At 45.8% G+C, this 12,328-nt stretch overlaps 1 protein-coding gene across 1 annotated transcript; it reads left to right on the forward strand.

Annotated features, from left to right (window-relative positions):
* Positions 1-942: 942 nt before the first annotated feature.
* ripk2 (receptor-interacting serine-threonine kinase 2) lies at positions 943-9,878 on the forward strand (the record flags this gene model as incomplete). The annotated part of the gene is made up of 11 exons (XM_080010436.1): positions 943-1,203; positions 2,403-2,556; positions 3,145-3,300; positions 3,892-4,049; positions 6,722-6,771; positions 6,904-7,065; positions 7,645-7,730; positions 8,635-8,730; positions 8,967-9,057; positions 9,182-9,400; positions 9,514-9,878. The coding sequence occupies exons 1-11, from the start codon at positions 1,001-1,003 to the stop codon at positions 9,876-9,878; spliced, it is 1,740 nt and encodes a 579-aa protein (XP_079866562.1). The 5' UTR covers positions 943-1,000.
* Between the last annotated feature and the right edge of the window lie 2,450 nt (positions 9,879-12,328).

The following is a 12,328-nucleotide window of genomic DNA, read 5'->3' on the forward strand; positions in this document are numbered from 1 at the left end:
ACAAATACTCGGTCGTAAGAGCCTTTCATACTATTTCATTTCATTTGAGCCTTTACGGTAGTCTCCAAGACGCGGAAGTGAGGACGTAATGAGCGGCAGCAGCGCTCCCCACGCGCTGACGCCCCTCTCGTGTCCGACGCCGCCTCTTTATTATCAATTATGGAAGGTTCGGCCCCTTTTCGGAGATTCGCTTCTTGACGATTGATTCGGTTTCCCGACTCTTTGGTTCTGGGATTCTGCGGAACCGGGCGAGCCGGGCTGGGGGGGGGCGAAGAGTCCCGGACGAAGAGTTTGCGAATGGAATTCGTTTCATTGTCACAATTGTTTATTGAGGCGGAAGAATGCGAGAAAATCCCGGAAAATATGTTCTCTCTAAAAAGAAAACGTTTATTCGGCGAAGAGAAATGCAAAGTGTGAACCACAGACCTCATTTACTATCAAAATGATTCGTTTAGGTGGAATGGAGAGTGGAGAATCAGCCCCGCCCATTGTGGATTACGCCAAATGCCTCGGCCCCTTTTGCCGCGGGCTTTAATTTGGTCCTCGGTAACGGGCTTTCAGTTCGTCGGAGTCGACGATTCAACTCTTGCCGGAGTGACTCCCGGTGCCCGAGTCGTTTAAGACATGCGTTCGCCAGGAACAGATCGTTCGCGAGTCTCGCGTCGCTATTTATTCGACTGCGAGTGGAAGTGTGACTCGTCCAGCGTCTGCTCGCTGGGACGCGCGGGTGCCGTAGGTTGCGGCTCATATTTTTAATTAATTTTATTCGACTTATTCTTCACCTTTTTGGACAGAACACGTCCCCCACAGCTCTCCGTAAAAACAAACAAAAAAAAAACCCGGTGGCCTTGCGTGGCCACGGGAAGCAACGTATTAATTGAACGCCTCGGCAGAAGGGTCCACGCCGCTCTCCGCAGCTTCGAGAGCGGGTGCGAAGAACCGCCCCGCCGGCCCCCGTCCAGGAGACCCACCATCCCAGCTCGCTTATGGCTCAGCGGCCATGGAGCCGCCCTCCTCGTACCCGGGTTGCGTGAACCTCTGCAGCCTGACCAGTGCCCTGCCGGTGATCCCGTACCAGAAGCTGACGGACCTGCACTACCTCAGCAGGGGGGGCTTCGGAACCGTGTTCAGGGCTCAGCACTCCGACTGGAGGACCACCGTGGCCATCAAGTGCCTGAAGCTCGACTCGCCCGTCGGCGAAAGGTAGAGCGCCGTTAAAGCGTCGTGTATGAAATACATCTCTGTGGCTCTCACACCACCATGTTGCCTTGTGTTAATGGGGCTGTCATTATCTGTACACCTGACGTCCATCTCCTCCTACCCTAAGGTGTGTGTGTGTGTGTGTGTGTGTGTGTGTGTGTGTGTGTGTGTGTGTGTGTGTGTGTGTGTGTGTGTGTGTGTGTGTGTGTGTGTGTGTGTGTTTTACCAGGTCGTTAAGCGAGAACCCGTGTTATTTCACGGTAAGGGGACGTGGCTGGTATATATAGTATTATTTCACGGTAAGGGGGCGTGGCTGGTATATATAGTATTATTTCACGGTAAGGGGACGTGGCTGGTATATATATATAGTGTATATAGTGTTATTTCACGGTAAGGGGGTGTGGCGGTTGTGAATGCTAGTGTAGTTAATACTGACAGACTGCGGGAACGAGACTGAGAACGGTGATGAGGTGTGTGTGTGTGTGTGTGTGTTATATAAAGGGTGATGCGTGATGAGATGTCTACAGTGTATATAGTGTATGAAGGGTGATGCGTGATGAGATGCTTGACGCTGAGACGCTGTGGTGTTGTAGCAGACTCTGACCAGTCTGTGTTGTACACAGACTGGTCAGAGAGCTGGTCCTAAGTCTGAACGGTGGTTAAAAGGGTAGATCGTTAAGTGAGGAGTACCTGTATACTATATAGTTTAAATACTGTATAATATACAGTTAATAGTACCGGTGTACTAGAGCTTTTATTTAAGCATGTATCGTGATCCTTTTTGTCAAATCGTTAGATTCCACTAATCATATGTTGCCACCCAAATTGAAGGGCTCTTTTTAAAGCAATGTCATAAATGTAACGTTGAAAACAGTAGGATGTGAATCGGTGCGGTGCCATCAGTTGGGTTGAGGAAGATTAACTGTCTAACCCAAATCTTTGTTTTAATCTTCAGCGTCCAGTAAATGCAACAGGTAGACGTGTATTATGACCAGTTAAAGACAATGAAATTGTTAATCTCAGTTCTGTGAGACTATTAAGTGTCGTCGAAAATGTGAGGATGTGACAGCCCTCATGTACATCAATTTTATTTTTAGCACTGTTGAGTCAACTTCCTGCTGCTGTATCACCGCAAGTTTCTCCTCCTCGGGTTATGAAAGTATCCTCCATCATATCCTCTATTGAGACTGGTTGTGTTGCAGGGAGAGGAATTGTCTGCTGAAGGAGGCGGAAGTGCTCCATAAAGCCAGATTCAACTACATCATCCAGATCTTCGGCGTCTGCAATGAACCAGAGTTCTTCTGCATTGTCACAGAGTTCATGAGCAATGGCTCCCTGGACCAGCTGCTTCATGAGGTAACGGCATGTCGCCGGTCACATCGGCTCAACGCCATGGGTCCGGCGTTAGCGCCTCTGGCCTTTCTCTATATTGATGCTAAACCGTCGTTCAGGGCTCTGGTTTGATGCAGTGTTATCAGCCAGTTAGCCGTTCGAAGTGGCCTCATTTCGGGCTTCCTGTCTCACTCAGAAATGAACTAAGCAGGAAAGTAACAGGTTCATGTGCCAACTCTACTTGCCACGCACTCGATCACCGGCTAAACCGAAAACCGTGTGCGGCCTGAGCCGACATTTTGTCTTCACCCATGCAGAATTATTGGTGTCACCGCTGGATTGTTTTCCAGTCAAGATGAACAGTCCACTTGTCTGTCACACAAAGCATTATTGTTTGGAGTGAGATGAGAATGTGACCACTCACTGTCACATCCCCTGCTTCACACGCCCAATAGCGAAAGGAAAACTGGCAGAGTTGGCATAGTTTCCTGCATTGAGGAAAGTACCACCACCGCGACGGTGGAAGTTCCCACTTGACGCCGTCAGGAATGCTGGTTTCACTTCGTGTCTTGAGCGCGGCGGGTTTTCCCCCTCTGTTTCTCCTGCTCGCAGAAACAGCTCTACCCGCTGCTCCCGTGGCCGCTGCGGCTGAGGATCCTCTACGAGATCTCCCTGGGGGTCAACTTTCTTCACAACATGACGCCGCCCCTTCTACACCACGACCTCAAGACGCAAAACATCCTGCTGGATGTGGAGTTCCACGTCAAGGTGTGTGTGTGTGTGTGTGTGTGTGTGTGTGTGTGTGTGTGTGTGTGTGTGTGTGTGTGTGTGTGTGTGTGTGTGTGTGTGTGTGTGTGTGTGTGTGTGTGTGTGTGTGTGTGTGTGTGTGTGTGTGTGTGTGTGTGGCCACGGGGGATGTTGTGTCTTTTCCTTCTAATAATGATCTTTGGGAAGAGTGGAGGGGCCAGCTGGGCTGTTTTGTGTGCACTTAATTATCACAGTTATTTTGATCCCTGTGTGTGCCCATGTGATAAGTACCGCCTCTTTAATGCACTGATGCTTGAGTTATCACCGATCCAATCCCATGACAGAAGGGAAATTAGGCCAGTAGTGGATTTGCATAAGAATTAGCTCCGAATTACAGACGGATACCTTCAAAGACACGCTAGTTCAATCTCAGACTGGATCAGGTTTAAAAGCGTCAAGTAAATTCAGTTTCTTATTATTATTTTTTTTTTAAATAACCCAGCAGTTATTATTACCTTTTCCGTACCCCCTTTTCTTAATTAAAGTTATCTTCCAGATGATTCTGTCTATTCTAAGATAATCCCGCTAACGCGCGGCTCACGTTCCATCCAGATTGCGGACTTTGGTCTGTCAAAGTGGCGACAGCTGTCCGTCAGCAAAGGCTCCGGATCCAAGCCCACGGAGATGGGGGGCACGGTGATCTACATGCCCCCCGAAAAATACGAGCCCTCAAAGAACCGCCGGGCAGACGTCAAGCACGACATGTACAGGTGAGTCCACGATGGGTGCTTGAGACCAGGTTGTGGTGTTAAACAAACTATTTGTCTCGGACCCTTTTAAGCACGCGGCAGTGACTCATGTAAATGGCTGAACCAGGGATGCAAGGATGTTGGATGCAGGGTGTTGATCACAACTTTTTTCCGTCCTCCGACGGAATAAAAAAAAAAAATAAATATATACACACACACACACTACTCACAAGAAGTTATGGATATTAGGCTTTCGTGTGAAATTTCAAGATGAACCTAAAATGCACTATAATCTTTACAGGTGAACTTAATTTGACCTTCTCTAAACTTTTGAATGCACATGTCCAACTGTTCAATGTTTCAGTACTTTTTGCACAACTTGCTGTTCTCTAACAAGGAGCTGAACGGCAAAATTCACAACAGGTGTTTGATCCATGAATCGACCAATACATTTCCTGGTTCAATTAGAAATGGTGTTTAAACAGTCCTCTTCATCATGCTGTTCACATTTTGACATCATGAGACCAAGACGACACCTAACAACTGATCAACAGTACCTTGCCATAGCGAGGCTTCAAACAGGATGTTCTCAGAGGGAAGTGGCCACTGAGCTTAGAGTGTCACAGAGTGTCATCAGCAGGTTGCAACAGAGACTGGAAGAGTCACAGAAAGGCATAGAAGTGGACGTCCTTTGGCCACATCCCACACTGATGACCGCTTCATTGTGAACAGTGCCCTGCGGAACCGGATGATGAAAGCCACTCAACTCCAGGCACATTTAAGGGAGGTGAGAGGCACCCAAGTGTCACGTCAGACCATTCGAAACCATTTACATCAGCGTGGTCTGCGTGCTAGACGACCTGCAAGGGTACCTGACCACACCAACAGACACAGCCATCATCGTCTCGCACGGGCCAGGGAGCATTTACGCCGGACAAGGCACCAGTGGCCTCAGTGCTGTTCTCTGAAAGTCGATTCACGTTGAGCAGAAATGATGGCCGCCAATGATGTTGGAGACGTCAAGGAGAGCGCTATGCATCAGCCACTGTTGTCACCAGACGAGCCTTTGGTGGTGGTGGTGTTACAGTGTGGGCAGGTGTGTCTAGTCAATACAGAACTGCCCTACACTTTGTGAATGGTACAGTGACAAGCCCATACTACCTGAATAACATCATTCATCCAGTCATTGTGCCCCTGCATGAACAACACAGGCCTCATTTCATCTTCATGGACGACAATGCTCCAGCTCATGGAGGTCACATCATTAGGGAGCAGCTGCTGTAGACTGGAGTACCTCAAATGGAGTGGCCTGCATTTTCTCCAGACCTGAATCCCATAGAAAACCTATGGGATCAGCTGAGTTGCCGTGTAGAGGCTCGTAACTCTGTACCCCAGAACCGGACCCCAATGACCTGAGGGCCGCCCTTCAAGAAGAGTGGGGGGCCACGCCTCAGCAGACAATAAGTCGACTTGTGAACAGCATGAGACGTCGTTGTCAAGCTGTAATTGATGCTCAAGAGCACATGACAAGTTATTGGGACGTTGACATTTTTTGTTGTGGTATACCCACCAATTGTTGTTGGCTTTTGTTTCAATAAATTGTTTGAGATGAAATCACCATTGCATGCTTCTACTTAAATGCCCTACTTTCATGATATAATATCACTTTAGCGTGAACTTTTTTTTTTTTTTTTTTAAACAGACACAAAACGATTATGTTTAATATCTTGCATTGGAGTCGTCACCATAGAAACATATCGCTTGTTTGGATTTGCGGTCCTACTTCTCCCTCGCTCTGGGTTTTGTTTTCCGCTGTTCAGAAAGATCTTCATTGTTCAGGAAGCCTCCATGTTCTACTACTACTACTTCCTGCTCTACTGGGGTTTTTTTGTTTTTTTTGACTGTGCCCCGTCGGTGCAGTGAGTACTACTACTTGCTGGCTGGGTATTTATTTCTAAAAAGCAACAAAAACAACAAGACAGCAGATTGTGCAGTTCTTATCGATAGGACAAAATCTTAATCAATTAAATTCTTATAAGCAACTACTCGATAGTCTATTAATTGCTACCATCCCTCGACCGAACCAGAATTAACCGATTTCATAACCAACCTCTTCATGGCTTCACGGCCGAGACGAGCGACATTGCTGATTCACCTGATTCTGGAATGCTGCAGCCAGGCCAGCATTGTTGTTATACCGCCAACTTACAGCAGGGACATTGTGTTTTGTGTTATTCCAAGAGGCAGATCAGCGTTCCAGCCAGGTGAGATACCAGCCGTGCAAGATCGCTAAGCATACTTCAGCTTGTCACAGTCATTTTTTTGTCTCAAGGTCATTTTAAGCCATCGTGAGAAATGTTGGAACAAAATAAACCTGTCTCCCCAGATGTTGTTTTTTTTTTTTTTTTTTTTTTCGATAAATAGCTTTTGCTCATAAGGTGTATGTGTTTTATTACACAATTAAAGAGGGTTATATTATGACAATGAGACAGTTAAATTGTTCATTTCAATTACTTGGTTGATAATTAATCATCAACAAAATGTTCATGACGGTAACCCTCCCCCGGACTGACTTTTATGGCTGAGTTTATTGTGAAGTTCTCTTTCTGTGAAAGGGAATTATGCAGCCCACAACAGGGTCGCGTAATGCTTGTCGCCTCAACTGTGTTCCCCTCTTTATGTTTACATTGCAGTTATGCCATCATTATGTGGGAAGTGCTTTCTCGGCAGATTCCATTCGAAGGTAATTAATTACTAATTTTACCTTTGCAAGACTTCCCCCCCCCCCCCCCCCCCCCCCCCCCCTTTCTTTTCACCCACCACTTTCCCATCCACCGACTGAATAGTATCTGTGCTTGCGTGCGTGCGCGAGCAGATGTGACCAACCCCATGCAGATCATGTTCAGCGTGCTGCGTGGGACACGTCCTGACACCAGTCTGGACAGTCTGGCGGCGGACATCCCCAGCAGAGAGACGCTCATCAACCTCATGACCAGCGGCTGGACCGCCAACCCAGACGAGCGACCCTCCTTCATCAGTATGTGATGGAAATATTATTACTATCATTATTGTTATGTTCTTTCAAAGCAGCAATTTCAGATCTCGGGTTACACCGATACCACTTTTTCAATTCAAAAGCACAGTACCGATCGAATCCTTAACTAATCATTAATTATCCTGAATTTGCCGCCTGGAACTGGGAGTGTTATCTTCACTTTTACTTACAGTAGGGAGTAAAACCGCAGGGGTTATGAGAACATATATTTTCTCAACCAAATATATTTAGTATGCTCCCATGTGTAAATTAATGTGAAATTTCAATTCCTTTTACTTGATATCGTTATTAATTAATCATGTTATGATATGGTTCATGGTGTCAATTTTTATTTTTTTAACTTTCTATTCTAAATAGTACGTATGTAAACGTACAAGTATGTAAAATCACATCTTATAGTGCTATTATAGACACAACATAAGTTTAAATTTCTTCTTATGTTGTCGTATGTTGGACGTATAGGATTGTCATAACTACTGTAAATATCCTCTATTTTTATTCTTATTTATTGCGTTCTCTTAGTGTGTCTGTCTGTCTTATCTTCTCTTCTCTGCCTTCCAGAGTGTCTGATTGAGTTGGAGCCCATGCTGCGGAGATTTGATGAGATTGACTTTCTGGAGGCCGTTTTAGAGATCAAGAGGTCAAAGGTCAGTCAGAAACCCGGGGTGCACAGTTCTCATTGAGACGTTTATATAAAACAACCTTAATCTAAAATGAAAACACACCGTTTTGGCGCGCGCATCGTTCGGTGCCGTCGCGACCATCCACGCCACAACGTCCAAGTCCTCCATTTGCTTCCTCGCTGTTGTGCGGCTGCGTGCATATGTTCACATACTGTACATCTGCAAGTCAATGAGCTCTGTGTGAAACTGTGACTGTGATGAAATATCGCATGTGGTGGCAAATATTATATTATATTTGATAGTATAGAAAATTGGCCCAAGCCTAGTGCACTCATGTGATAGGCCATGAATGAGTAATTTGGGGCGGCACAGTGCCTTCCACGACGACAACTCTAATTTCCCTTTTCTCTTGCAAGCGCTGGAGCAAATATCCTTCCTCTTTTCAGCCTTGTTCTGTTCTTGGTGTATGTCATTTGAGAACAGGTTCCAATGAACTTTCGCTTAGGAAACGCGAAATCCTCTGAGCCTTGTGAGTTAAAGCAAACAGAGTTAATAACCGATATTAGGCTGCATGATAATGGCCAGTTCGGTATTTACTTAATTTAATTCCTTACATTTTTCTGTTAGCAAAGTGGAGCCACGGGCTATAGCCAGTGGGGCTAGTTCTGGCAGAGGACCTGACCAGGTGCCATACGCCTCCACACCCTCATGCGCCGGTTTATATAAAGCAGCCAAACTCGCTGCACCTGAATCCACCTGTCGGGTCTTGTGTCATCACTCTCACAATTTCAAAGCTTGCTCAGCATGCCTGTGTTTTCTCAAGCCTTTGTATTGGAGTATTGGAAAGTAGATCCCAGGCACGAAAGCATAACCAAATGAAGCTCTGTCAGCACTGACGGTTCCTCCTCGTCGTCTTGTTCCTTTGCAGTTGAACAGGGGAGGCGGCTGCAGCTCGGCCCCGTCGGCGTGCGAGAAGAGGGAGGGGAAACAACTCAGCCTCAAGGAAATCCCCATTCCCTGGCTGGTGCGTCTCAAGTAGCTATCCAGAATGAACAGGCACAGGTTGCAAGGCTGGAGCACTTCTCTCCTCCGAGGAGTAATGAGGGGAAAACTCCAATCGGCACTCCAATCAGATCGACAGTAAAATGTTTAAATCGCGTGGTTTTTTTTTAACCTTTTTATAAATCTAAATATTCAGAAAAGGCAGTTGCGGACTGGTTTCTCAGGAATTTATCCTTCCTCCGTGTCGTCCTGCTGCAGGAGAGCTCCACCTCCGGCTCGGGCTCGTCTCAGGAGGCGGACATTTCTCAGCCGGGATTCCTCACCAGCTACAATATCCCACCCAGTAAAGGTAATGACGGCTTGACGCAGTCGTACGCGGAGGCATAAGATTCACAGTTGGGAGCTCGTTTGCACATCCCGTTGTATTCAACCCCTCATTGGTTTCTCGGCCCCGCCGTTTCTTTTTCGAGCAGAAGTGACGTCGTACATGAGCCAGACGCTCGAGTTTCCGGAGCCTCTGCGGGACCACAGCACGATGAACAACCTGAACTCCCCGCAACAAGGGGAGTTTACGCAGAGCGCAAGACCCATGACCGGCTTGGGAAACCCTATGAAAACAGCTGTGGCTGCATCTGCTGAATGTGAGACCCTCATGGGCAACCTCACCATCAAGCCGCTACCGCAGCAAAAAGGTAAGGTCGTGTTATATTGGGGGTGGGCGGCGGCGGCATTGGTGCTCGTATACAATATAGCTATTATCATCAAAGCGGGACCGTTTCCAACCTCAACTTCGTTCTCGCCGCAGTCTTCTCGTCTCATTTCCAACCCTCGCCGCTGCAAGGCCCCATCGGCTGCTGGATCACGGCGCGGCGCGAGGAGATCGTGCTGCAGATGACGAAGGCGTGTCTGAACCAGAGCCTGGACGCCCTCCTGGCGCGCTCGCTGCTGATGCGCGAGGACTACGAGCTGGTGGTGAACCAGCCCACGCGCACCGCCCAGGTCCGCCAGCTCCTCGACACCTGCCACCGGCAGAGCGAGGACTTCTGTCGTGTGGTCGTGCGCAAGCTGCACGACAACAAGCAGCTGGGCCTGCAGCCGTACCCGGCCGAGATCCTCTCCCCGATGGCCGCGCCGCTCACCGCCACCTACAACCTCACCAGGAACATGTAGTGGCGAGGGCACCAAGCCACGCGGGCGGCGGAAAGTGCTTCCCAATGGACTGAACCGCGTTATCGGTCGCATAATTCTGTCCGGATCAACTCCCGGCCAAGGTGAGCGCCGTGGGTTCTGTAGAGTTTTTCCATCCACGGAAAAATGTCAAACATTCATTTCACCACGTTGTCCTCCTGCTCGGAAATAGATTCAAGGATTGAGTTTAATTCTAATAACACTGCTGATCAAATCCACGGTTTATTTTTGTGAGGCCTTATTTCTAAACAGTTTGGCTTGAATAAGGGGAAAAGAAAAGAGTAGTTGTGGTTAAAAGCACAATTCCAGCCAGAAAGTGTTTATACAATATTCATGCTTTAGAAATCTTGTCTTGAAATAGCGTATTGCTTTTATGGATTGATTATTCAGGTATGATTTTTATTATTTTTTTTATAGCAACTATAAGTAAATATGAGGCAGGGCTAGCAGCTCAGGCTCTGTCTTTGTGATGAAACACATCCTAAACTAGTAAATAAAGGCTCAAGTGAGATCTGCACACTAAAAGATAAAACCCCGGCTGAGCGGTGTGAAACAATATGTGGAAATATTGGGAATTTAAATGGGGTGGGTACTTCTGGATCTTAGGTTCCCGCATCAAATACAAGCTGTTAAATATGATTATGTATACATGTATTGTATTTGTCCGCGTTCTGTTGTTTTGCTGGATCTGGGTGAATTTAATTGAGGATAAATGGAATGAGGCACTGGGCAGGCCTGTGTGGTGTTGGTGGATGTATTTAGGGATGGAGGGTTCCCAGCACAAGGGATTTAACCTCAGATCAGTGCAATACGTTGTTTCTAAAACTGCAGCCCTCATACTTGTGTATCGAAACATACACCGATTTGTTCTATTAGAACTGTTAGTAGCACTCTATTCAGACATGTCAGTGGTTTTATTTATTATATTCACAGCATTTTATGTCTTCTGATTTAAACAAAGGTTCTCTGTGCCAAACTGTGCTGATGTACCATCTTTGTTAGAACCAAATAGTTGTTCTTTATTTTATTGTTGCTTTTGCATTACAATCTACTTTTGTTGTTTGACCTCACTTTTCTCTCATTCACTTTATTTGATTTATTTTATTTTTTTTATCTCAAAGTAGGCTTTGTGAAATAATTTCATCTGAGACATCAATACTTTTTGGAATACATTTAGAATCAATCAGCATTCAGGCAGTGATACTAAAGGTCAATGGTTGTAAAAAGTTTACTAAAAGAGCAAACAGCAAATGACTGGTATATAGGTGCTGGTGTTTATTTATAGTATTTTAACTGGATTTTTCCTGGTTGTAGATCAGTGCTGATGTGTAGTTTCAGAGCAATAGCAACATGTATAAATGTACTGTTTTCAGTAACACGACCCATCCTACACTCCCACAGTAGGGCTGCAGGAATGAAATTTGAATTAAATTTGAATATTAAAAATAATCACTATTCGAATGCTGAAATTGCCATTCGAATGTGTATCTTTTTTTTTGTAAATAGATATTGATTATAAATGTTTTGGATAACGTTAGTGAATCAATTAAGATGTGATGAACAATAAAGTTCAATATAGGTTCATTGCACAGAGAGAAATATTCCCGAAACGGTGCACAAGCACAGTCAGTGCACCGGCCGCGTCTCCCCCTCCTCCGGCGTTTCATTGTGTGTACAAGGGAGTGTGCGCCTTGCACCAGAATGTCCAGTAAATCCGCAGATGAAAGTGGGAAATAAAACCTGACCATCACCGAGGGAATGTTCTCCATTGCCACCGGACGGTGAGAACACGGGTGGGATTCTTTCAGGAGCGATAACGGAAACGGAATAAATTAAATACATCTAGACTTTTAATTTGCTTTGTTCGGAGTAAAGATCGCTCTGGTTGGAGCTGCGAAACCATGTGTAAACCCCCCCCCCCCCCGTACTAAATATGAGTATTAAAATTATAAATACAATATCATACGAATTAGAATGTGATTATAGAGGAATATCTGCAGCCCTATCCCACAGTGACCTCCCCGCAAAGCCCCTCGTTAATGTAGAAATGTAATCCAACTCAATATATTTCCTGGGAGTGGTTGATTGTGGCCTTGTCCTTCTGTTTGTTAAGGAACTTCCTTAACAAACGAGGTAGAGCGGCTTCCAAAACCCTCTAGGCTTCTACTGCCTTGTCTCTGATACTGTGCCTCATTTCCTTATGGTTCAACTTTAATAGCGTTGCGCCAATCTTTTTTGCACATATCAGCCAGAAAGAGGGAAGAAAATGAACAAATCAGAACAAATCTGTTCTCCTAATGAGGTGTGGCCTGTCTTTTTTTTTTTATTTTTTATTTTATTTTTTTTTTTACATTTTCATTGTAGTGATCTATAGTTGAAATCTAGCCTTGCCGTAAAGTGTCGTTTGGTAATATTAGAAATGCCTTTTGTAA

The sequence above is a fragment of the Zeus faber genome (assembly GCF_960531495.2).
Source record: "Zeus faber genome assembly, chromosome: 12".
In the NCBI taxonomy this organism is placed as follows: Eukaryota; Metazoa; Chordata; class Actinopteri; order Zeiformes; family Zeidae; genus Zeus; species Zeus faber.